This window comes from Desmodus rotundus, chromosome 7 (assembly GCF_022682495.2).
Source record: "Desmodus rotundus isolate HL8 chromosome 7, HLdesRot8A.1, whole genome shotgun sequence".
NCBI lineage: Eukaryota > Metazoa > Chordata > Mammalia > Chiroptera > Phyllostomidae > Desmodus > Desmodus rotundus.
Window position 1 is genome coordinate 18,531,790 of NC_071393.1, and position 27,059 is coordinate 18,558,848.

The 27,059-nt window shown below is 51.9% G+C and overlaps 1 protein-coding gene across 1 annotated transcript in view; it reads right to left on the minus strand.

The window, feature by feature from the left end:
• The window catches only part of MYO18B (myosin XVIIIB), a 219,972-nt gene that overhangs the window by 39,758 nt on the left and 153,155 nt on the right, over positions 1-27,059 (minus strand). The window contains exons 37-39 of the mRNA XM_053928945.1: positions 25,331-25,414; positions 24,271-24,408; positions 21,830-22,015 (exon numbers count right to left, since the gene is read on the minus strand). Coding sequence (XP_053784920.1) covers positions 21,830-22,015; positions 24,271-24,408; positions 25,331-25,414 — 408 coding nt within the window. The remainder of the gene's footprint in view (positions 1-21,829; positions 22,016-24,270; positions 24,409-25,330; positions 25,415-27,059) is intronic.

Sequence of the window (27,059 nt, forward strand, 5' to 3'; positions counted from 1 at the left end):
ATGTGTACTGTGTGGTCATCGCATTCAAAATGACTGAGCAAGTACGGCAATAAGCCTGCATCAAATTTTACAGTAAGCTTGAACATTCCTCCATGGAAACTACTCAGATGACTCAGAAGACCTAACTGGCGATTGGCAGCTTCATCACAACAATGCACCTGCTCATGCATCATGTCTCATGCAGAGCTTTTTGGTGAAACATCTAATCACCCAGGTGACTCAGCCCCCCTACAACCCAGATTTGGCACCCTGTGACTTCTGTCTGTTCCCAAAACTAAAGTCACCTTTGAAAGGGAAGAGATTTCAGACAATTGATGAGATTCAGGAAAATATGACAGGGCAGCTGATAGTGATTGGGAGAACCGTGTGAGGTTCCAATGTGCCTACTTTGAAGGGGACTGAGGGTCACTGTCCTGTGTGTAATGTGTCTTGTATCTTCTTCAGGAAATGTCTCTATTTTTCATATTACACGGCTGGATACCCTTTGGACAGACCTCGTATGTGTGTTTCGAGGAAAAAGCTTTAAGAAATCCAGAATTATAATTTTCAAGTATTACAGACTCGAATGCGGGGTTAAAAACTCCGAGTCTCTATCAGTATTTATTGCTGCATGACAAACTGCCTTGACACCTAGTGTTCGGAAATATCAAGTATTATTCAGCAACGCTCATGGTTTCCTGGGGTGAGGACACTGCCGCCCATGCTCACAGAAGAACCCTGGGGCCACTCTGAACTTCTTCTCGTTTCTAGCACCACATCTGCTAATGGACCAAACTGCGTCTCCCCTCTCCCCCTGCAGAAAGATTCATTACATCCTAACCCCAGCCCCTCAGAATGTGACTGTATTTGGAGAGAGGGTCTTTGCAGAGGTACTCCAGTTAAAATACGGTCATTAGAGTGGGCCCCCAGCCAATATGACTGGTGTCCTTGTAAGAAGAGGAAAACCGGAACCCAGAGAGACAGACACAGGAGGGAAGATGACGTAAGGATGCACGGGGAGAGCACCCCACGTAGATGGAGGATAGGGGTGATGCATCTACCAGCCAGGGGACACCAGAGGTTGCCAGCAAAACACCAGGAGCTAGGAGAGACACAGGGAGCGGGCCCTTCTCTAGCGCCTTCCAAGAAGCACGGCCCTGCCCACCTCTTGAAGTCAGACTTCTGGCCTCCAGCACGGTGAGACAAATGCCGTCTGGTTTTCCAAAGCCACCCGGCTTGTGGCGCTTTGTTACCGCAGCCCTAACAAGCTAATAAGACACCACATGATCTTCTTTCTTTTAAAGACCATTGCAGTCACGTGCCTCTTAACATGCACTTCTGAGAAACGTGTCCTTAGGGGAGCCTGTCTTTGCAGCAGCCACACACAGTGCACTTACACCAACCTACCGGACGGTCTGGCCTACAACACGCCGAGCCTATCGCTCCCAGGCTACAGGCTCGTATAGCATGCTGCTGTACAAAACGGCACGAGATAGAACTGAGCACAAGAGGCAATGATGCAATGAAGAGATGCGCTGAACACAAGACGTATGGGCAGCTGCCAGCCCAACAGGGCACACTGGAAAGAGCACGCTAAAATAATGATAGAAGTATAGGACAGTGCACAGCCGTTTATTATCCTTCCCCAGGACCGGCCACGCAGTAGGTTTGTTTATACCAGCATCACCACAGCCTGTGAGTAATGTGCTGCCTGTGACGTGGGGACAGCTACGACGTCGCCAGATGATGCAGCCGCGACAACACTAGACGACCGGAATTTTACTGCTCCGTTGCAGTCATGTGGGACCACCGTGACCCAGGTGACCCAGTGTGCACCGAAACGCCATTATGTGAGATGTAACTGTGATTTTGCTTGCTGGTTCTAATAGGATACATTGTAGAGAAGTTAGAAAATAAAGAAAGTGGCAAAAAAATTACCCATAAGTCCACTATACGGGGACAACCACTCTTAATGTCTATGCTTTGCTGTATTTCTGTCCCGTGTTCATTTCTGCGTAGTGTGTAAGAGATACGCACACTCAGGTGAAAGGGCTGCATATTAAAGGCAGCGTGAAGGTTGCCTTGCCCTGCAGACAAGCAGGTCCCGCCCCACCCGGCCAGCCTGCCCTGCCACTTCTCCATTATCTCAACGCAGAAAGCTGGGGGCCCCAGGCACCTGCTTGGGTCTTTCCTTCCCCGGCTCATTTTTCTGATTGTCTGAGAATGCCCCCAGCTGTTGCCTGAGGGCGCAAGGCTAACATTTCAGGCAATTTGGGCTGTTTAAAATCTAAGTGATACAGACTTGGCCTGCAGAAAGCCTGAGATGTGTGTGTTTGCTATGCACGTTCACAGCACAGAAACCTCTGTGGACAACACACCATATACCGGCGGCCCCCACTGAGGCTCGGGGCAGGAAGCCACGTGGGCAAGGTTGCGGGGCCACTGGGTGGTGGAGGCTGAACTTCCGACCCAGGTCCCCTCTCTATTAGAAAGTACTTTCCACGCCCTGGCTGTGTGGCTCCGGCAGATGGAGCATCGTCCCATGCACCGAAGGGTTGCCAGTCAGTCCGATCCCCGGTCAGAGCATGTGCCTGGGTTGTGGATTGGGTCTCTGGTTGGGGTGCACGTGAGAGGCAAACAATCAATGTCTTTCTGTTTTTTTCTTTCACATCAACACTTCTCTCCCCCTCCCTCTAACATCAATGAAAACTTGTCCGCGGGCGAGGATAAAATAATAATGATGATAATAACAATAATAATAACACATAAAAGAAAGCCCTCTCCTCTCTCTGCTCTCCAGTTCATACACTCTGCATAAGCTCTTCTTGCTCAAGCACTGGCCCCAGCTAGTTGAGTAAGACTGGTGCCCGGACTGGGGCTTCAATGGTGAGGAGGGGACTCTGCACTTGGTTAGGGGGTCCCAAGTTTCCCCTGACGGGTGGGGAGTGCAGGAGGGCAAAGAGTCCTCGGCAGGCACAGAAGTGGATGTGGCTGAGGTGTCTGGGGCCTGTGGGGTGTGGGGGGGGGGGGAACGCGGGCCCACTCTGAGCAGTGGGCAACTATGCTGTGAGTCTTTACATCACAGGGTTACAAATAAAACAAAACACCATGAAATTAAAAAAAACACACCTCTCTGAGTTCCTTCCAGCTCCAGCTATCCAGAGCTCACAGCTTTCCCAGCCCTAAACCACCCCCAGCCTGTGACCCCTGCTGCAGCCTCTCCAGAAAGGGACCCAGCAGGACTATTGCTGGAGTCCAACCCCCCCAGGCTGATGCCCACGGGCCCCACAAGGCACCGGCTGCAGACAGACACGTGGACCTGGGCTGAACGCCAAACACCCCACCCCTGACTTCCCAGAGCCACCCACCCAAATTGCCTCCTGGAAAAAAAAAAAGGAAAAAGGCATTTAATTTTTCTGCTGAAACTCAAATATGACACATCTGTGCCACCTGATTTTCCTGACAGAAGAATAATTATATCAACGTAATTAAGTCTCAAATGCAAAAATTATCTGTGCCGCAAATACCGAGGCCATCCTTCCCGCAGCCCAGGGCCGCTGTTCCAGTCAGTAATTACCGAGCCACCTTCGGCATGTCTTACTTCAACTGAGATGGAAATGAAGCGCATATATCTTCTCAGCCCACTCGCCATGCGACTGCAGAAATAGGAAGATGGACTTTGAAGCTTCTCAGTTGGCCACTGGATTTTGTATCCAAAGAAGCTAGCGTGAGAACAAGTTACTAAGTCCCTTCTCTGGGCCTCAGGTATTTTACCAATGCAATGGGCTCATGCCTTGCATCTTTCCCCTGCTCTCTGTTCACTGACATCACCTCCTAAGGGTTCTTCTAGTCTTAAACTTCCTTTCTTTGATCCAGCCCCCTCTGCAGGCTGCCTTCCATAAAGCGGTAAGGGAGGATCTCTTTCATTTGACCAGGTCCTCTCCTGCTTAAGAGGCCCCAGGGCCTCCTCATTTCCCACAGTCCAATCTCTGTGGTTGAGCCTACAGCTCCCTTCCCAGTCTCCACCCCCCAGCCCACCCTCCGAGGTTCCTGTTCTTCCACGGCTCATACTCTGCACTCCACATACCCGGTCATTCCCATAGACTTCATTATGAGTTTTCATGCCTCGGTGCCTTTGCACCTACCAGTCCTCCACCCAGGATGCTCTTCCCTGCTCTGACAAGTGAACTCCTACTCATCCTTCAAGACCCATTCCACAATCACTTCCTCCACGATGCCCTCTCTGGCTCCCTTGCATAGAATTACCTGCCTTCATCTCTGTGCTTCTAGGATTTGTACAAGCCACTGGGGTAAGCACCTACCCCATTCTGTTGCAAACATTTTCTCCTTTCCAATTTCCTGCTAGATTGCATTCCTTAGGAGTAGGGTTGTGCTCAGCCTTATATCCCAAGTGCCTAGAGCACTGCCTGGAAAGTACAAGTCACCGCATGGACCACATTTCAGCTTTAGATTCTCGTAGCTTGGCGTGCACGGCGGGGGCAGCATGCAGCGGGTCCTCCCACCACCGGGCTTCAATTCGCCCACGCAGACACAGGCCTGCAACCAGCTCCACCACGTACAGCCTGACCTTAGGCAAGTTGTCGCCCACCTACCTCAGCCTGTCTCCTCATCTGTGAGGCGGGAACGATGAGTGCGTCGCTGTGCCCTGGGACGAGTTGAGGATTATGGGTGGAAGGTGTGTGACGCGTTGTGTAAGATGGAGAAGGTGCTCAGTAAACCTCAGCCCCTTTCCTGCTCTCAGAACTGCCGGGGGCAGTTTGGGGAGTGTGGCAAGTTCCCACAGTCTCCTCTATTTTGATGCTTTGTTGCCCTCGCCCCTTATCCCCTTCATCCAGTGTGCTCAACCCTGCCCCCCACTGGCCACAGCATATTAGTACCCCCAAATGGTCCCCAAACCCTTCCTGTCCCCTCTCCACCAAAACATGCTCGTACTCTGTCCCACTGCCTCACTGACCTGTCACAATTCAAACAAACACACCCATGAATTAGACACAATGACTACTGCCCACGTGCCAGCCCCGCGGCCTGGGTTAGGCCTCGTCCCCGTTGGTATCCTCGTGTGCCCAGGGCACCCCAGGAAAGGCTTGGCTGGGACTGCAAACACCACCTATAAATACAGGAGTCAGAAGCCTTGAACAAAGTCATTCGGGCCAACAGTGACTAAAATGACCGCATCCCAACAGCTAGGCCAGGAACTGCCAGGGAGAGAGAGCACAGGGTTGAGACTGAGAGCAGCACCAGACTCGAGACCCAGAAAGAGGTCCCACATCTGCCCCCAGCTCCCCACGCCCCAGTGACCACCCCACAGTCTGTCTCCCCAAGTCCACAGCAGTCGTCGATTCATGGGAAGGGTCCCGTTTCCCACACAGAATACTGTGAGGCTCACGTCACTTCCAAGGCTTTGCAAGCCGGTAAGAGCTGAATACGCACGAGGTCATTATTTCTCCCACTGCTGCCTCCCACTCCAGAGATGGGCTTCTCTTTTCAGGCAAATCCAATCATCTGGGAGTGACTGAAGCCCCAGCCGGGGTGCTCAGCAGGCCAAGGGACCGTCACGAGTGAAAGCACGTGAACAGGGAGAAACACTCTCCCAGTAAACCAACGCTCATCAGTGGTCTGGCGTTATTAGACATGTGCCCCTGAGAATGGACCGGGGAGGACACAGACAGATGCTGTTGGCATGGTGGACCACTGCCAGGTTCTGGCCTGCCCTGTGTTTGGACCACAGTCACAGCGGTCTGGCTGGGAACAGGGTGGAGGCAGGAGCTGCTGTCAGAGAAGACAGTGCTCATGACATAAACACCAAAAGACATCGGTAAACAGAGTACATCCAGGCGTGGGAATGGCCAGAGATTAAGACAGTGATAGTTTCGGTTCGCTCGGCTCCCAACTGCTGAGGTGAGAGAGGGTGTTACTGAGCACCCTGGCCTCGTCCTGAAGCAGTGGGAGGTTCCACCAATTGACTGGGAAATGGGCCTTGTGGGTAGTTGGGACTCACTTACTCGTGCCACTTATCAAAGGGAGGGTTTCAAAGGCTCTCCAGCTCCTCCAATTCAAGGGCACCGGGAGGCCTCCAGAGAGGAGTTCGGGTGGGTTTTTATTTTCTGGACTGAAGAATATAAGCATCACGGACACCTGGGGCCAGATACTTCTTTGCTGCGGGGAGGGAAGGTGGCAGCCCTGTGCATTTCAAGATGTTGAGCAGCATCCCTGGCCTCTACCCACTGGACACTAGCAGCACCCCTATCCCCACGGTACGCTGGTCAAAAATACCTCCAGCTGTTGCAAAATACTCCCTAAGGAGTAAAATCGACCCCCGTGGAGAGTCAAGCTGAAGGCAGAAGGGTAGATGGTAGGAATTATTGTTAAAAAGACACAGACCCTGGACAGAGGTGAATTTGAACCTTGAACTAACCACTTCCCACTACAGGACTTCATCTTAGAAACGTAAACCTGCCCTCCCCGTGACTTCCGGGGGTCTGAAAGGGGGAGGAAGTGTGTATAGTGCCAGTTGTCCCACGTGGGGTCCCTGGCCCAGCACCACGGGCATTGCCTGGCTGCTGGTTAGAAATGCAGATTCTCAGGCCCTATCCTGAACCTGCCAACTTGGAATCTGAATTTTAACAACCTGGTGACACATGCTGGTGCCAATCTGTCCTAGCTGTCTAGCCTTGGGCAAGGCACCTCACTGCTTTTAAAACGTGTAAAACAGCTAGAACAATCACCTCGCTCCTACCACTGAAGGTGCAGATTTAATCAGGCGGGGCATGCAGAGCACTGTGTGAGTGCCGGCCACGCCGCAGACAGGTACTGAGCGTCTGCGCCTGGGCTGCCCCCACCCCCTCCTTCCAGGTGCCGCTCACACTCTCACAGCTGGAAGCCTGGGCTCCCAGCGGCGGGACATAAAGACGGGACATAAAGACACGGGAGCTCCCTCCACACACTTTTGTGATCTTCCTTTTGATGGAGTCTAAAATTATATCAGCCACTTGGCCACTCATGGCCCATTTATTCATCCATTGACTCAGCAGGAAAGAAAAACAACTGCTAAGCGGTGTGCTCTCTCTCCCTTCCCTCCACATCTCAAGGTTACGGCCGGGTGGCGCGTGCCTCTCAGACGAAGAGCCTCATCAAATCCTACTGGCAGCCGGGGCCCTCTGGCGCTTGCCAGGTCTGTCAATCCAGGCCTCCCAGGCACTCGGGGTCCTCTCCTGCCTCTTACTGAGGGCAAGGCTCACGGGGGCTGGCCAGCACTCCAGAAGCCAGGTGCTGGCTCCGATGGCCTCTCTCCTCTTTTCCTCAGTTCAAGGACAAGCTCTCTGGCTCTCTCCCAGCACCAGGGAGCATGTTAGCAACAGCCCGGAGGGGCCCTTTCTTCCCGGAATTACCTCCAGGGGGCCAGATGCTGTTCTGGGAGAGACGGTGGTCTCTGGACCACAGGCTGGGGTCTGCATGGGGGAGAGTCCTGTCTCGGACCTCTCGAAGCCCCCGCGTCCCCACCTGTGACACAGTCAAGATGAAGTATCTACAGTAGGCTCTCCACGTGCAGACGCATCACCCTCAGGTGGACCTTGTTAAAAAGCAGGTCGTGACTCAGAGGGGTTGGGCAGGGCCTACGATTCTGCATCTCTGCAGCCAAGACTGCTGGTTTGCGAATCCCACTGGGAAAAGCAAGGTGGTTGGTCACAGGGCATTTGGGAGAATTAAATGCTTGGACCTGGCATACATGATTGGCTGTTACATAAGTAGTAATACTAACAAGAGCAATACTAATAACAACAATAAGTGAATACAACGTATACATCAGCCAACTTAAACTGCACCTGCAGCTAACATCTGTAACAGAAAATAAGTCAGGAAACCCACAGAATCACAAATCAAGGTTCTACTTACACTTTCCCAATGAAGAGCAATCTTTTCCCCTCCTCTAGTTAAGGGGCCGTGAACTATGAGTATCACCACACGGAAGTCAGAAGTGTCCCTCAGGTCCTGTCTGAAAGTCCTACCAGTGAAAACGCAAACGTAATTACTGGATTTAAAATGCCGCATCCCTGACTTGCGAACACAGTCTCTGACGATGGCCCCGTGTCAGACCACAGCAGAACCGCTTGCTCCAACAACAGGAGGGTGTACACAGAGTCCCGACTGGTTTGGGGGTTTCCAGCCGGGGCGGCGCCTCTTTGATGGCCATGGGGGCGGCCGCCCCAGGGGCGGCATCTTGGTGTTGGGGTACATCGGTTGGAATGGACAGGAGCAGGACCACCCCCGGGAAACTCGGAGCCGCTAGCCTGTCTAATGAGCTACAAAAAGATTTGCATCCCTGAACCTGTGGCCATAGCTGGAGCCGACCGGAAACCACTCCCGCAGGCTTCCTCAATCAGTTTCACTGCCTCATGATTTTCAGCAGGGGGGAGGGAGCAGGCGAGTTATTATTTATCTATCATTTAATAGTTCAAGACACTCCTTTAATCGCCTTATAACCCATTTTGCAGATGAGGAAACAGTCTCAGAAGACAGGAGACGTGCCCGGGATGCACAGGATTTCATCTACCTCTGCTGTCCGTCCCCTATGTCACCTTCTCTTCTAACAGAGCTTGGAGCAGGAGCTGGCAAACCACAGCGCAATGGACAAGCTCCAGCCCACTGTCCGGTTTTGCAAATAAAGTTTTATTGAAACACAGCATGCTCATTCATTCAATGGATCTTCTATGGCTGCTTTTGCACTACAGTGACAGAGGCGAGCAGCTGTGACAGAGCAGGCATGGCCCACGACGTCTAGAATGGTCACTCCCTGGCTCTTTACAGAAGACGTTTGCAGATCCCTGGCACGGAGCATGCAACTGCCACCTGGGCGCAAGCTCAGGAGGCTTTGCCAGGCTGTCAGGAAGAAATGAAAAGCGTCTTACTTCCTGAGTTCCCTTCCTTTTGTTTGCTGAGAAGTGACGTCAGTCTTTCTTTTCTCCCCACCCACCCAGCAATTAGGTCACAAAAGCCAAAGCCTGGAGGGTCCCCACTGAGTGTTTGTTTGTAAGGCTCTCTCCAGCAGGCTGCTTTGTCTCTAACCCTCTGCCCCCGAACTTTGGTAACAGCACTGACCTCGTCCTGTCCCACAAACGCAAACAGGACACCTGGCTCTCTGCCCTGCTGGGTGGGTGCCATCTGCAGACAGCTGCAAATTCCCTAAACAAGGACCGACACAGCTTGTTTTTGCCTTTCTTTTTCCATTTGAAAACTTTGGGGGGAAGAAGATGAGAATGCTGTTGGAGAAATAAATGTGTTAATTCTAATTATCTGTGTGGGCGGCAGAGGTGACTTGCAGCAGGACGCGCTCCACATCATTTACTTGGAATGCCGCCAAGGCGAGGCTGGGGAAAGGGCAGAATTCCAATGAAGCTGATGCCTGGGCCGCGGAGCACAAACGAGGAGGCATCTCATCTGTGAACCCGCAGATAATAACATGGGTGTAGCACATCAGGGACAGAACTTCCAGAACTGTCAACCTGGAAATGATCCAACCGCTGGCCTAGGCTTTGACCTCTGCTCTGAAGGTCAGAGCTCGCCTGCTCTTGAAGGCGCTCCGTGGGTGATGCTGTCCGCTTTGTGCCACTGTTCCAGTGACGATGATGTTGAAGATGATGATGATGATGGGGATGACGATGATAGTGGTGCTGGTGATGATAATGGTGATGCTGGTAGTGATAATGGTGATGATGGTGATGAGGATGATGATGGCGATGATAGTGATGGGGATAAGGATGCTGATGGTGGTCACAGTGGTAGTGATAACAATGACGATGATGATGGTGATGATGATGATTATCTGATGACAGAAATTGTGGTAGTGATGGTGATGGTGGTGCTGAGATGATTGCTATGATCTGAGTTCCCCCCACCAAACACGTGTTGAAATCCAAACCTCTGATGAGATGGTGTTAGTAGGCAGGGCCTTTGGGAGGTGATTAGGTCAGAAGAGTGGAGGCTCATGGACAAGACCGGTGCTCTTATAAAAGAGGCCCAGAGAGACCCCCAGACCCTTCTTCCCTGCGACGACACAGCGCAGAGGCACCAGCCAGGAGCCAGGAAGACGGCTGCCACTACAACGTGACCGTTAGATGCCTTGATCTCCGACCTCCCAGCCTCCAGCACTATGCGCACGAACTACATTTCTGCTGTGCATACGCCACTAGCCTGTAGTAGTCTGTTAGAACAGCCGCAAGGTCTAAGGCAATGATGACAATAAGATGATAGGAAGTTTGCTGAGGACCAGGCACTGTGGCAAGCACTTCAACACATTATCTCATTAAATCTCCCCCACGAGGTAGTGAGGGAGCTGCAAGAACGACCCCCATTTTACAAGGTAACAGAGACACAGAGAAGGTGAGTATCTGGACCAAAGTCACACAGTGCTGGAACTAGGATTTGCATCGAGGGCTCCTTACTCCCAGTTCTTGCCCATTCTGTCCCGCTCTTTTTCCATTCAATATGCGTTTTTAAAATATGTGCCAAGCAATGTTCTAGGGCAAAGATAAGCAAATCTATTTTTTCTATAAAAGGGTAAATAGTAAATATTTTAGGTTTTATGGGACAAGTGGTGTCTGTCACGACTCATCTCTGCCTTGTACTGTGAGAGCAGCCATAGACAACACATGAATAGTTGGGACTCTGTTCCAACAGAGCTGGCCCACAGATTGCAGTCCGCCGATGCCCCGCCTCCAGCCTAGACCACGGGTTTTGCGGTGTTACCCTGGGGCCCAGGTAAGAGTAAGCGTGACCTGATGGAGAACTCTGCCTCTAGTTACCCGGGAGCTTCATCAGCTATGGATTTCAAAGGGGATTTGGCTACTTAAAAAAAATAAGACAAAACTTGGCAATCTTAGGGTAACTCCTTGCTGTCTATAAGCAAGCGAAGCATGGGGGTATCTCTCTGTCCTTTGAAACCAAATCCCCAGAGATGAGGTGACCCGTCTGTAATCCAGCTGTGGGGCAGGTATCGGGTCAATCTGGAATGCACTTGTGTCTACGAGGATTTTGTTAGAGGCAGTCATTTCTCCAACTTGGCAGATGCTTAAGTGGAGTCGGAGGCTGGAGCTCAGCAAGGAGGAAGATTACACACCTTCAGGTTTGAGAGTCTGTGACTGCGTGCAGAGGTCTTGGGGTGTAGGGATGTGCTCATGCCAGAGGAGCCTGCCACCCTGACTTCCGGCCCTTTGAGACACTCCCAGAGCTTGTGGCCCCCTGACCAACCAGGGCTAGCCGTGCCCAGTGTCTCAGCAGAAAGAAGCTTAGAGATCATCCGGCCCACTTTACAGATAGAAAAAGTGGGCCCAGCATGGGGAGAGGCAAGTCCAAGGCTTTGCAGTCAGTTAGGGGCAGAAATGGGGCTGGAATCCAGGTTCCCCACCTTCACGGCATGTCCCTCCCTCTGTGTGAGCCCCTCCCTGGGGAAGACGCAAAGAAAATCAGGCTGCCCTTCCAGCCTTCTCTGCCCCTCTTTGATCCATCCTAGTATTGGGACCTCCAAGCCCCAGAAATAACGGGAAAGAAACAAAACCCAGGAGAATAAAGTCAGGTGGGAAGCAAGAGACCACGAAGAGAAGACAGCACTAAAAGGGACGTGGGCAGAGCAGAGCAGCCAGCGCGGCACAAGGCACGTGGACCTGGACCCGCAGTGGCCATGGGAGAGACTCGCCTCTCTGGAAGCCACTCCCACTTCTGGCACCAGTTCTCCTTTCCAGTTCTCCTTGGGGGAACTCTCCTTCCCCTATTCTTCGTCCATGTGGGTAGAATAGGCGGACTCTACCCCTGGGCCCAGGGCTGGGCATGGATCCCAGAACTGTCCAGACTGAGCCTGCGTCCTTCTGGCTCCGGAAGCGGAAAAAAGCCCTGGTTTGTAGCCCTTGCCAGTTTCCACGGTACAGACTCTCCCTCAGTGGCTAATGTCACTCTACCAACGTGACCTTTAACACCGGTCGCTCAACGCAGAGTTGGGGAGAGATGTGCACAGTTAGCTCAGGCGAGCCTGCTGGCCCCAGCACACCGGATTCAGCCAGGCAACATCATTCGAGTCCTTGAATTCCACTGGGCCTGAAACTGGAGGTCACTAGACTTTTTTTTATCAGATAAACACTCCCTTTTGCTTAAACCAATTTGAACTGTTTCTGTCATTCACAACCAAGAGTTGTAACTTCGACCGGCTGCCTCGTCCTTTCGCACCACGTGCACCTGTAATTCCGCGCCAGCGTACTCTCCCAGAGAAAACCGTTTTCTTTCTGTCTGCTCGCTCTACCCTCAAAGTCAGAGGTGGCCTTCTCCTTTATTATCTCTCAGCCCCCATGCCCCAAAAAAGCACCAAAAAGAGATGAATTACTCTTCAAACCACATTACAGCTTAGATGAATTCAGAACATTCAGAGTCCAATCCGGGGCCCCTACGTTTTCTCGGGGCCACCGACAATCCATCTCCCCCCCAACCCACTATCTTTTTGTGAGTAATTAACTTTGCAGAGTCAAGGTGCTCTCATTTCCAGGAGGCCTCAAGTGACAAAAGTTCAACGGATGAAGTCTCAGGGAACCAGATTGGTATCTGTTCTTCTGTTTGCCATCTCGAGACTCCCCCCGTTATTTGTAATTGGTATTAGTGACTTGGAATTCTGATTAATTACCCAAGTGCCTGTTTTCAGTGCAGAAACCAAGCCACTAGCCGGGGAGTAACAGACCCAATTATTCCCAGGTAGGCTTTCGGTAATAGATTTTATTATCGAGGTATCTCATCTCGGAGGCAGACTCAAAGGAACCCATTTCATTAGAGGATAACACCTCTTGAATCGAGACAGGCACACTCACGTCTGGGACCAAGAGGGCGTGGAAGGATTCTGTTTCAGGAAACGTGCCTGGGGGCTGGGGGCAGGCGGACTGGGTCCTAAGCCCCTCCTAGGACCGAGCTGTACTTATTTGTTTGTCTGTACAGAAACCTTTGTGGGGGGACGGACAGGACACCACGGTGCCTGGAGTCGGGGGCCTGGAGTCGGGGGCGTGATGTAAATGCCCACGTTGTCCCCCGTCAGCTCCCTGAGAACGCAGCGGCCGGGAAGAGTGGGGAGTGACGGTGGTCTGTGACCAGGGAGTGTGTAAACGTGGCGGGCCCTTTGGATCACACTGAGATAGCAGAGCAGTAATTAGGAGAGCTAGCTCCCCGTCAGGAGAGCCATAAAGGTGTTATTTACACCCAACTCACGGCCCCACACGCCCTCCATCCGGAATGCCTTTTTAAATACTTCGGTTCCCAGCCAAAATAATTCATCTTTATGCTCTGAGGTTCAGAGCCATTTGCAGGAGGAAAGCACCGAGAGCTTTTAAAAAATGAAATCCTTAACACAGGTTTGGTGGAAGCCCCAGCTCAGCGGGCGGGAGGGAGCTGTGTTCGGACCTAGAGTTGGGGAACATGGGTGTTTGGGGGGTTAAAAAACAAAACAAGAAAAGATGGAAACAAACATGAAAACCAAACAGAACCTGGCTTTGGGCTTCTGAAGGCCCTCGCCAGACGTGGCCAGATTCTAAGACGACAGGAGAAAGTAGAGAAGAGGAGATGAAGGAGCCACCATGCCCTCGTCTGCTAGGACAGTGGTCCCAAGATTTCTGTCACCAAGGACTGGTTTCACGGAAGACAACTGGTCCCCAGATGGGGGCGGGGGTTGGGTGGAGGGGGTGGTTTCGGGATGATTCAAGTGCATTATGTTCAAGCTCGCCTCCTGCTGTGTGACCCAGTTCCTAACAGGCCCGGTCCGGTGCAGGTCCTCGGCCTCGGGGTTGGGGTTGGGGACCCCCGTGCTGGGGACAGGCACAGCTAGATGAATCGCATGCATTACTGTGTAGTTTTTCCGAGTGGATTTGATCATACCCAGTTTACACGCAGGTGGAAAGAATGTCCTCAAGAACACTAAGTTCTGATGGTCACATAATTTTGTTTAAGAAAGACCGTCAGTGAGCCAGGCAATTTGACCAGAGGGCCTCTTGATTCCACACCTCTGCTCCTTCCACCCCCCACAGCCTCCTGAGCAGGGCACGCTGACGCCACCCAAGGAGACACCAAGCCAGTGATTTGACAGCTCCAGCTCACACCGGCTTGCAAGAGCTGACTGCTGAATTCTCAGGAATTTTGCGAGTCAGTTGCTAAACACAACTATTATTAAAAAGTAAGTGATGTAAACTTCCGATTAAATAAATCTTATGAAAGGGAACACATACTCCAAACACCTTGCTTCCAACTTATTTTACTAACATGTTCATTGTTATCTATGCTTTTGAAGCGATGTCTTTCCCATCTGTGTGGTCAACATACCGTCACACACTGCCTGACAACCGCTCAAAGATGAGCCGCAGAGAGGACAGCGGTCCCAGAAGATTGTAACGGAGCGGAAACCCTGCCGTCACCCAGCGCTGCCCCAGACGTCTACACACAGTAGGGCAGCGCATTACCACGTGCCTGAGTCGATGCTGGCGTAAACGGGTGTAGCACCACCGCTTATACGCGATACAGAACACCTGGTACCGCCAGTAAATGACTATCACTGGGCTACACTCCTTGTCTTTACTTCAGCGTGCGCTCTTCCTGCCTATTAAAAAAAAGGTTTGCTGTAAAACAGCGTGTTGTGCTAAACCAACAGCAGCCTCATAAATCGCGTGTTTACTGTCTCTTAACTGCATCATTTGCTCTCGTACTTCATCGAATCTTGCGTTGTTCTGTACAGTAACACGCCGCACAGGCGTGTAGCCTAGGAGCAATAGGCTGTGTCACGCAGCCCAGGAGTGTCGTGGGCGGCACCGCCCAGGTCTGCGAAAGTGCACTCTACGATCGGCACACAGCACATGGCACACAGCACACGGCAACAACAAAACCGCCCAATGGCGCGTGTCTCCGAATCCAAACACATGCCCGCCTTTAAGTGGCGCATAATGTGTCACGGTGCGCTCCTGCGCCCAGCCTCCTACTTCCCCACTCACCGGCGTCATACTGTCAGCCAGGGGACAGCCCGAAGGGGAGGAGGCAGGCCACAGAGATGGGCAAACACTAGAACCAGGACTCCGCCTATCCCGGGGAGCCCGTTGCTACCCACTTACTACTGTACCCCTGTCCCAAGCTTTTCCCCAGTGGCCTGGCAGAGCGCCCTCTGATCCGAAGTCACTGTAAGGCCTCACTCACGTCGCAGGAGGGTTTGTCCGCACAGGGCTGTTCGCTAACACGGAGGGCCGATGAGGCCTTCGCAGCTGGCCCCTCATCTGTCTTAGGCCTCACATTTTTTTTCGTTGTTTTCCCCCGGAAGGTAGAAAACATACCCCAAAGTAACAGCAAATAAATAATTCACGGATCGTACATAATGGGTGCTGGGTTTAACTGAAGCACAGCCGTAAGTGGTTGTCTATTAACTATTTATGACCGTGCCGGGCAGCCGACAAGCCAGGCTCAAGGAGGAGATCACACCCGCGCTCCCATGTTTTATTTAAACGTTATTAAAAGCACACAGTCTGCAGCAAGGCCTTCAATTCCACTCAGAATTAGAGTCTGCTGTGAGACCGCCTGTGGGGCCGTGGGCGGCTGGGCCTGAGTTTGGCTGGACCGTCTACTGTCCTGCTCCTGTGCGGGCGGGCGCTTGCGCTCCCTCCCGTGTCTGTCCATGAATTTCTCCCTTCCTCTCCAGTCTTTCTGTGACCCTGGGCACAGCCAGCCACCCCGCTGAGCCTCAGTGTGACCATCTGTAAAGTGGGGAGTACTCCGGGTGTCACCTGAAGGGTCACTGTTTGGTGACATTGGGGCAGTGATTCCTAATCTGGGGTGATCGTGCTCCCAGGGAACGTCTGGCGATGTCCGGAGATATTTTTGATTCTGATAACTCCGGGGGGGATGAGCGGGTATAGCTGGCATCTAGTGGGTAGAGAGCAGGGATGCTGCTAGATGTCCTCCAGGGCACGGGACAGCCCCCACAGCAGACAATTGGCCAGTCCCAAATGTTATTAACGCCAAGGTCGAGAAACCCTGGATTACAGAATCAAAAGCAACATTCATTTTTATGACTCACTTGTTAAAAAGTGGACTTGAACCAGCAGTGTTATGTGTCTGAAGCGGATCCATAGCACAGTGGGTCTGAGCTGGCCAGACCTGGGATTGAGTTCCCACTCTGCCCCTTGCTGGGAATGTGACTTAGGAGAATTTGCTCCAGCCCTCCAGCTTTTAGGTTCCTTACTAGTAAAAGAGTGAGGAACTCCCTCAAGGGGTGAGACTTAAGTGAGAGGTGCATGCAAAGCACTTCACCCAACACGCAGTGACTGGTAAACAAATTAGCATCGCATCAACCATTAGGGGCACGGGATGGGGTGTGGATGTGAAGCTGGCAGGCTTAAGATAAAGTTTACGCAGAAAGTCAGGGGAGGAGTGAGGAGAAAGAAAAGCAAAGCAGCATCTATTAAGCACTGACTGTATGCCACCACGCGGCACTTTGGTGTACATCACCTCGTTTGATCCTCACAGCCCCCCAGTGAGGTTGGCTGCACTATGTGCTCCTGTTTCACCTGGGGGACTGAGGTTCTACCATGTTAACTCAGCTGCCCAGGCCCAGTGCCCTTCCTACCACCCCGCAGTGAGCTGAACAGCCTCCCCTAAAATCCATGCCACTCGGAAACCCAGAAGGTGGCCCTTTGGGAAGCAGGGTCCTTGCAGACAGCGTTCGCTAAGATGAGGTCATACTGAAATAGGGTGGGCCCTAAACTCAATGACGAGTGTCCCTTGGCACAGCCCCTGGTCCGTCCATGTCTGTATGTGCCATGACATCAGGCGCAGGACCAGGAAGCCAACTGAAGTGTGTCCATCTAAAAGTCCCAATTTGTAACACAAACTGTTTGAGCTTTTCTCTTGAGAGGCAGAAGTTCACAATGTTGAGGAAACAATTCATCAAACAATGACCGAGACCCTGCCTTATGCCTGACCCTGAACTAGAGACCCAGAGTCAAATAAAATGCAGCCCTGCTCTCAGGGGGGCTCTGTCTAGAGAGATGAGAGCAAAGGCAAGTGCACTAACTGGGTGCCCCGTGCATGGGGTGCGGGGAGCACACGGGGAGGTGGGAGCACAACGGAAGTGGTTAACTTAGTACAGGGTGCAGATGACAGTGAGGGCTTCCTGGAGGGAGCTCTGATCTGAAGTTTGAAGGCTGGGGAGGCAGCACAGGATTCCTGAGAACAAAGGTGTTGAGTCAAGAAGTAACACCGTGCTGGGTCCTGAACAGTTGCTCTCGTGCGCGAGTAGAACCTGCGAGGTGACGGGAGGCAGGCAAAGGCAGGGACATCGACAGAGGCTGGGTTTCAGAGGCTCTGGGAAATGGCTGTGCTGTGCTGAGAAGGCAGTAAAGAGCCGCGGAAGACTTCTTAGCAGAACAGACACAGCAAGGTGTATCCCCTCTGGAAAGATCTTCAGCTGGGAGGAGCAAGGATGGAGGGCAAGAGGTGATACAGGTTAGAAGGCAACTCTAGAGGCCTAGACCAGAGGGGATGTGATTTAAATAAAGACACAGGGAGCAGGGATGGGACAGGAGGGTATCGATTTGAAAAATACCTAAATAGGGTAAAATCCACAGGCCTGACTATTAATGGTGTGAGCCATGGAGCGACAGATCACTGCTATTTCTGGCTTGGGTCAGTCTAAGAGTGAGCAGAAGCACCACTGAAGTTTTTCAACGTCTGAGCAGCTTATGAAAAAAACACCTGGCTCACGAGAGAGTTGGGCCAAGGTGATGAAGGGTGAACCCACCGGGTGCAGCCTCTGAAACAGGTGCACAGGCCAAAAGCAGGCAGGGGGCAGGTTTTCCTGTCGCCTCAGGCTCTCCCCGCTGCCCCTGACCTCCCCTGGCCACCCTGGGGCCAAGGTGGTGTCCACTGGGCTCTGTAACGACGGAAAACCAGCAGGAGAGAAACCCGCAGATGTGCTGTCTCATCGCTCCAGTGACAAAGGGACTTGAATGATTTAGAGCCAGAAGATTCTTTTCTCCGTAATGGCTCCTGGAGTCGCCAGGAATAGTACACTTACTAAAATTAATGGCAAAACCTCATTTTTCTTTTTTCTGGGAAGAGAAGTTCCGTCAGTGGGATAATTGATCCTGGTCAGGACGTGCCGGGGCACCCGCGAAGGGCGTAAATCATCCGCACGGACCAACTCGCAGCCTTTAAACCAACGCGAGGGTGTCAGACGCTGGAGCTGGGGACAGGCGGGAAGGAGCCTGGAGGGGCGATCCATCAACGCCCTTCTCGCCTCTCACCAGGGCCCAGAGTGCGGGGTCCTTTTTTTTTTTTTTTTTTTTTTTTTTTTGTCACCCACAGCAGAGGCCATTTTTCAGCAGCGTTGGGTTGAAAGGGCAGAACTGGAGGCTCAGGGATAAAGCTAGAGCTGGACACACAGGACTGCCAACCCCAGCTCTGCAGCCCCAGGCAAGGCCCCCAAAGAGTGCCAGCCTGCACATTCTCCACCCGCTGGGGTTGGCGTGAGTGTGAAAGAAGGCAGCATCTGCAGAGGGCCAGAGCACTGAGTGACTCAACAAACATTTGTCCAGGGAAGGAAGGAAGGAAGGAAAGAAGGAATGCTCGGACTAGGGAGTTAGGAAATCATTCCATTCCCCCCAGGGAGATTTGAATTTCATACACAGAAAATGGAGAGGGCAATGCTTTACCCACAGAAATGATCTGTGGTGGTGACAGGGGCAAGTTCCTTGAAATGCCAGCATACAGACACCTTGCATCACCCGTGACAGCTCTGAGCACCCCTCACAGAGGAACGTATCAAATACACAGGCAATGACCTTGGCCGTATCTTTCCATTCCATGGGAGCAATTTGAGGGCAAGAGAGTGTCTTGGTTGCCCTGGATGCACAACAGCTGGCATGAGGCTCGGCGCACAGTAGGAACATACTGTGCATCGATACGTACACTGTGCATGGACACGTACACTGTGCGTGGACACTACACTGTGCGTGGACACTACACTGTGCATGGACACATACACTGTGCATGGAGGAAAGGACCGGAACCCTGGCTGCTTTGCAGGTGTTGGGTGGGGCTTATAGAGAACACACGGCATGAAGCAGCCATCCCTGTCTTACAGAGGGGGGTGGAGGAAGGCACATTAGTGACATGGACATGGACCAGGAGAGATGAGATGGCATCTCCTAAGAAACCTGGGAAAGCTCCAGGAGGCCACGCCAATGGGAGGGGCTTCAGTCCAAGTTCATCTTAAAAGTGGCAGTGAACACTGAAGTCTCCCACAGAGCTGGGTTTTGTCTACCTTGCCAGCATCTACCCAGCAGGGGCCTATGATTCCTTGCCCCTCCCCACCAACACCCATGCCCGTGCCATGCCCAGAGCTGGTGTTGAATAAATATATGTTGAATGAATAAATGAGCAATATAAGAAAATACGACATGCTCTCTTCTCCCAGTGAAAATATCCTGGATCCCAAAGGCCAGGAGCATGCTTGAGGACAAAAGGTTGGTGAGTTGGGGACACCCACAATTAGGAAGGGTCCGCCCACCTGCCATTGTCCCTTTGAGCCCCTGCATAGAATTACTGAGGAAATAAGAAGCTGCACAGGACCACTGCAGAACACCAGCAAAGCAGGAACACGCCCCCTCTCCTGTAGTGGGGTCCAGAGTGCCTGCCCCAAAGGTGATGGCCCCCAGAACCTGTGAATGTGACCTTCCTCGGAAAGAGGGTCTTTCCGAGATACAACTAAGATAAGGAGCTCGAGATGAAATCAGCCTGGCCTTAGGCTGGGCCCTACATCCAGTGGCAGGTGTCCTTACAAGAAAAAGCCAGAGGGATATTTGAGACGTGTCACAATAGAGGCAAAGACTGGAGTGACACAGCCATAAGCCAAAGAACACCTGGACTCACCAGGACCTGGGAGAGCGAGCAAGGATTCTTCCCCAGAGCCTTCGGAGGGAGCACAGCCTGCCTACACCTGGGTTTCAGATTTCTGGCCCTCAGAACTACGAGAGAATCAATTTCTATTGTTTAAAGCCACCTGGTTTTTGGTAATTTGTTAAGGCAGCCCTAGAAAAGAAATATACCTCCCAGCCACAAACACCCTAAAATAAAGAGAAAAGTTTAGCCTTGGTAATTTTTTCCAGAATCTTGCAATTAGAAGAAGACAGAGAAGGATGCAGGTCTAATCCCAGCATACATGCAAGCTTTGTGTTTTACAGTTTTATGTTATTTCTGTTTTGATTCATATACGGGGGTTGCACTGTAATCTTTTCAGTATTTTAGGGCCTTAAAAGATCTTCATGTGTCCCTGGGAAAGGGGATAGGAAGAGTGAAGTGGGCAGAGAGGGAAGCAGAGGACAGGAGAAGAAAGGGAGAGAGCAACAGAGCAAAGCAGAGAGAAGCCCGTTTCGATCTGGCCAGAAGGCCTGGGTGTCTGGCCAGTTACAGAGGACGTCCGAGGAGAAAGGCTGGGGATGTTCTCCCGCTCCCGGCCACAGCTGGCAGGCGGGGAGCTCAGCTGCCTCGGAAGCAGCGCTGGTTAATGGGGTAACGTTTCCTTGTCGAAGGGAGGAAGAGCCTTCCCCTCCCAGGGCCACACGGGTGGAGGAGCTGCCAGTCATGGGCCTGGACTTTGTCTGGAAACCTCCCCTCTGTGCAGAGCCTCACCTGCTGGCTCGTCAAGGGCAAAGCTGATGGGAACGACATTGCCCACGGCAGGCAGTGGCCAGAGATATATGCCTGCTATAGGACAATTTGGTGAGACCTGTTACAAAACCAGAGTGGACTGGGCAGGAAGGAAGCTAATGACTGTGACTGAGAGGCTCCCTGGTGGGGGGCAGAGGGGGAGCCAGATGCCTCCTGAGTCCCGAAAGCAAAAACCTAAGTCTTAGGGCTATTTAGCCTCAAGGGGAGAAGGAGGAGCAGGCTCCTCAGGTGCTCTTGATCTCTGCGGGGAAACAGTTCTCAGAAAAGAACATCGAATGATGAAGAAACCCACCCACTGGGCTGGAGACAAATTTTCAAATGTTCCTTGGACCACACCAGGGAGCAAAGCATCACTAGATGCATAAAAGCAGAGACTATAGAGTTGGACAGACCTGGGTCCACATTGTCACTAGCATGCAGCCTCGGGCAAGTGACGGCACCATTCGGAGCCTCAATTTGACATGTTGATGTGCCCGTGCCTCAGTTTCCCTATCTGTAAAATGGAGATCAGAATAGTACTTACCTTGCAATACTGACAGGGGGATTTTAAATGACAAGTGTTTAACTCACAGCCTGGCGTACAGCACGTGTTTAATACATGGGGGCTTGAACATTACTGTTTTCATCTTTTGTGTTTGTTGTTGCTAATTCATGGTCCAGAAGTAGCACTGACCTTTACTAGGTGTAATCTTACACAAGTTATCCCACTGCTTTGAAGCCTCAGCTTCCCGATGGGATGATTCTGACTTCCTAGGGTTGTGGCGATTACAGCATGTTAGGGATGTTAAGACTCACGCAAGGTAGACATTTAATCAACATTGACTCTTTCCTCTTCCCATGAGGACACCTGCCTTTGGAGTGGAACGTGTGAGGCAGGAATTGGAGTCTGAGACAGAAAGGACCTAGGAGACCATCCCAGAGTGAATGCCACTGGTCCACTTTGGGCCCGCCTGCGGGGTTTGCAGCCAATGGCAGCGTCGTCTCTCTGCCGCCCCCTTCCGGTTTCGCCCTGCTTCCGGCCTATTCCCGTAGGTCGCAGAGACTCGCCTCTCCCTGGTCTCAAACCATCCATCACACAGGACCCGCGGTCAGGGATGCCACTCACCAGCTCCATGCACCTCCGGCTGGCCTCCGCCTCCCGCTGCACCAGCTCTTCCATGTCCGCCTTCAGCTCCTCTAGGCGCCGCTGGTAATACTGGCTGCGTTCCCGCTGCTGGGACTCAGCCATGGCCGCCTGCGAGAGCTCCTCGCCCATCTTGATCAGACTGTCCCGAAGCCGGATGACCAGGACCTAAAGGGGTGGAGAGCACACGCCCAGCTCACACTTAGAGGCCAGGGGTGGGAAACTGGGGGCTCCAGGAAGAGACATCCGTTGCTGAGTCTCTGTGTTTTTATATTCAGGATAATTATTCTCATTTCTGATACGATAAAGAATTTACTTTGAAAATCTAGGAAATGGTAACGGCTATTCTGAGAGGCAGTGCAGTACACTGACGAGAGCCCTGCCTCTGAATATGATTGGGGTTCAAATCCCAGCTCGACCTCTTCCTGGCAGAGCGACTTTGGGCTGGTCATCTAACCCCTCTGAGACACGGGTATGATGACAGCACCTACACGGGACATTCAGAGAAGGGCTGGGAATTATTCACACGTACAGCGGCCTTCCCTCATCTCCCCGTTTGGGAGGTGGGTGGTCTGTGGAGAGAATACTGAGCTGGGAACAAGCCCCTCCCCGACATGGGTTTCCACTTCCCGATTGGTAAAACAGGGAGGTTAAGGAACTAATCTCCCATGAGCCTCAGCTCCAATATTTTATGGTGTGTTTCCTTTCCCTCGGGGGGGGAAATCCACGGGGACACAATGAAACAATAGAAAAGAGCTGGGGGCACCTCCACCTCGATGGTAGACAAACCCGAAGGCTGTTCTGCAGAATTCTTTAGCGGGCCAACAAGCCTGGAGCCAAAGGATCCCGATGGGCAAATGCTCAAGTGTTGACAACACGGGCCCCACGTGAACATTTCAGGCCCACACTGAGGACTCTGAGCCCCTTTCCCAATCAGAGACTGAGGAAAAGCCTAATCATTCAGTTCTCCTTCGCCTTTCAAATGGAAGTCAGCAACACTTTCAAAGTACAGCAGGTGGGCTATAAGACGTAGAGTAGTTCTCAAACTGTGTCCCCAGGGCACCCCATCTCCAGGACCCAGGATTCTCCTAAATTCAAATAACGGCGGCAGAGGGGAAAAGTGCGTTTGGAGATAGAATCCGCCACTGAAAGTTATTCCACCAGTTTTCTTTCCTTCTCTGCTATCACGTGACTGTGCTAGAATCAAATAAAAAAAAGATACATGATAGAGCCCACCATCGTGTATTTAATTATTTAATATATAGCAGATCAAAGGTTTCAGGTAATCAGCAGAGACAAGCAGGCCTTGAGGGATCCCCATCAGAAGGAAATTCTGAGAGTCACTGAGGGTCAGGACGGAGACGAGATTTTTCTTTGTTCTTCACCCAGAGCAGAATTCTTAGAGACCAGATACCCAATGGGGCACTGGGAGGAAATGTTTCTGCTTGAGGGTGCAGCCTCTCATGGTCCAGATGCACCTTCACACGGTGGGTGGGCCAGCTGGCTGCCGGGAAATTAAAGCCTGGGGCCAGGATGGGGTGAGGGCCAGTGTCAGTCCACTCCTGCCACAGATACTGCCTGGCTTTATCTTGACTAAATTGCTGGACCCCTCTGGGGCCATCTTCTCCTTCTATCCTACCTGTCCCAGGGAGCTGCAGAGAATGTCAAGTGGGGCAGCTCGGGTAGAAGGATTTTGACAATGATAATCTCCTCTGCAAATGTCTCCTGTCACTGGCCTAGAGAGCTAAATGTGAATAAGACCATTGAGCTCCAGCCCAGCCCATCCAAGTCTTACTCGTTCTTCAAGGTCCAGCATCACTGCCACCTCCTCCTGGAAGCCTCCCTGACTCCCCCGCCTGAAGGGACCTCTGTCCTCCAAACCGCACAGCCCCTTCTCCATATTCTGGGTGTTTATGCACATATCTTACCCTCATCTCCTACCAAGCTCTCTGCTTCTAGAAAGCGGAATCTGTGTCATACATGTAAAACAGCCTCACATACACGGGAAAGAAATGTCTGCTCAAAACGAGTGCTGGGTGCACAAGTGGATGAGTGGGTAGATGGAGACGGTGGAATTAGATCAACCGATAAAAAGATGGGCAGATGGGATCAAGGTCTAATGAAAAAAAAGGAAGAGAAGAAAGAACGGAGAGAGAGAGGAAAAAGAACGCATGGAGGGAGGATGATGCTGGCCTGTGTGGTCGGATGGAGTGGGTGGCTGAATGGTAGTGTGTGGAACAGGGTGGTTAAAGAAAGGAGGGAAGGAGGGAGAGAAGGAACTTGTACAGGAGATGGATGAGTAATGTAGATCCAGATAAAGGCACAGGAGTGGATAGAGGGATGGTGGAAAGGCGGACAGAGCTAACAGAAAAGGCCTCCCTCACTTCTCTAGGCCTGAGCGATATTTACACATTAGCAAGTACCTCAAATCTCTTAATCTGCACTTTCTGGAACTCAGTCTTGTTCTCCAGGTCGCAGATGACCGCCTCCTGCCTGCTGACAATGGCTCGGTCCACGGTGGACTTCTCCAGGTATTCGATGCGCACCTGAGCCACCTGCAGCTGGGAGCAAACGAAAGGGGTCCATTGGCCATCTGTTGGCCCCGAATCATGAAATGAGGCACAGGCGGGACCCAGCCCCAGGCCTGTTCACACGGCTTCCTTCTCGGCACAGGTGCCGTATGGTGAATGCACAAGCAGGAACTGCAGGTTCCAATCTGAGGACCCCCATACCAGACCCAGCCCCTGAGTCTCAGGGCTGGGAGGTGACATTTTCTGGGCCTTCCGCCTCCAAAACAGGACTTTCAATCAGTGCTTCTCTTACCTCCTTTCCCTGCTCTGTTAGGGGAGCAAAGCCCGCCTGTGAGCAGCAAGCTGCAGCTTCAGAGGATACAACCAAAGTGAGTGGCAGCCAAGCGCCAATCTCAAGAGTTCAAAACCTGTCTCCATCTTTCTCCCTGGATGAGCCTGGGCAAGTCAGTTCCCTTCCTTGAACCCCACTTCTTCATTTTTGTGCCTGCAGACATCTGCGTGACACGCAGGCACTTGTGACAGTCACTCTAAGCAGGCTCATGCAACAGTCCAGGAAGTGCTTTGAGAATTTCCTGGGTAATAGCGGCCCGCCAGCTAACGAGGGAAATTCAGAGATGCCTGGAGAAACCATGATTCAAAGGGAGGTTTCACAAAGGACGACGGTCCTGTCTTGTGCAGAGCATCCCATTTCCTTGGAGCCATTTCTCAGAGGGAGAAAACCCTTCCCTGCCATGCTGATGAGTCTCATTGCACGGGGCATCTTTGGATGCTGAACAGGCACCGGTAAGGAGAGTGTGTGTCTATTTAAGATTGCTGTCAGTTCATTTGGCACAGGACTGAAGTTGAGTGAATGAATAAATGAATGAATGACAGTTTCCAGGACCCAAAGTGTGAGGTCCCGGAGGGAACCCTTCTCTTCCTCCCCCACAATATGGCGGCACTGAGCACATACTTGTTCCTGTAGCTTGTGCTTCTCCTTCTTGGCTTCCTCCAGCTGCAGCTGCAGTTCTTGGATCTGCCCAATGTCAGTAGCAGACTGGAGAGACCCAAAAAAAAAAAAAAAAAAAAATCACCCTGAGACCACAGGCTTTGCTGGGAAACTGCCCCCAGCAATCCCTTCTTCCCCACACACAGATGTCTAAATTTCTCAGAATCTCTTTGACAGTAGGTAGTTCCCAAAGGGCACCTGTCACATTCTCTCCAACATCCTTTATCTCCTTGTTCAAAGAGTCACTCCCGTTATATAAGCCCAGAGCTTTGGTCAACTGTCTATAACTTCATTAGGCACCCTGGAGAGCCCAGACAGAAATGGGCCGGCCACAGGACTAGGACCAGACGCTGAGGGAAGAGGACTATTCTGAATGTTTGGTAACGAGGGCTCCAGAGCCAGATACCAGCCACGGCAAGCCCCAGAATCTTTCTGCACCTCAGTACTCCCATCTGTAAAATGGACTGATCGTTTCTCCTTAGCCCTTCTACATAGGGTTGGTTCCGAGATGAAAGGAGACAATGGAGAGTAAAGTGCCTTAAAAAAAGTAGAACCAAACTGATAAGTGCGATTATCTCCAATGAGAGGGATTCCAGTGATCAAGAGGGTCCTTCAATTTTTATTTTCCACGTGCAATTATTATCTAAGTTATTTACAATGGGCATATGAATATGCTGCTTTTGTAACTACACAAATAAACTTTGAACAAAAGTATGATTCACAAATGCAGAAGATGGCATGGGCTATTTTTGTGGCGGTTATCATGTCAGTGATATAATTGGTTTCTTTTTGTTATTATTATTTGTGTTTGGCAGAAATTCCCTCAGATCCCATCTCCACAGGATGCATCTGAGGCCTGGCAGGCACTCCCCGTGGGTCTCCTCTGGGGGGACAGAGTCATGGGGGAGTTGCTCACCACTCCTGAAGGGAGCTGCTGGGAAGTTACCCAAATCAGATCAGAAATCTGCCAGGGGTCCTTGTTACCTCCCTCAGCTGCACCCCAAAGCCTCTGCTTCTCCCTGTCCTGACATGACTCCTAACTGTCTTCTGGGCTCATCCACTTTGCCCCACCTCCACTTCACCTCCCTGGCCCACGCCGCGTCCTCTCTCCCCTGGACTACAGCTTTCATTTCTTCAGTAGGTGTCTCCCGAGTTCCTACTCCCCACCGAGCTCTCTTCTGGGCTCTGGGATATAGCACTGGGCCGGACAGGCGAATCCTGCCACTGCAGAGCTGACAGTCTAGGGCGGCATCCTGGCTGCGCCTCTCCTGCTCTTGCCCCTAAAATGCTTGCCAACCGATTCCCATCGCACATAAGATGAAATCCAATTGCATCACAGCCGCGAGATGGCTCTCCCCTGCTGGCCTCGCAGAGCTCATCTCGCGCCTCACAAATGAACTGTCGTAGGCCCTCTGTGTGTGCTGCTCCCTCACTCTTCCACTCCCATCTAACGGACTCCTGCTCCTTGTTCAGACCTCCATCCAAGGGCCACCTCCTCAGGGAAGCCTTCCCTGACCTCCAACCTAGGTCAGGATTCATAGAACTATGTTCATTTGATCTCTGGACTCTTAGCTCAGTTTGCAAGTCTCCCTGCTCTGCTCTGAGCGACTGTATGATAAGGTTTGCCCAGCCCACTAAAGAAAGCTATGTGAAGGCAGGAATGGGGTGTGATTTTACTCAACACAGCATCCTT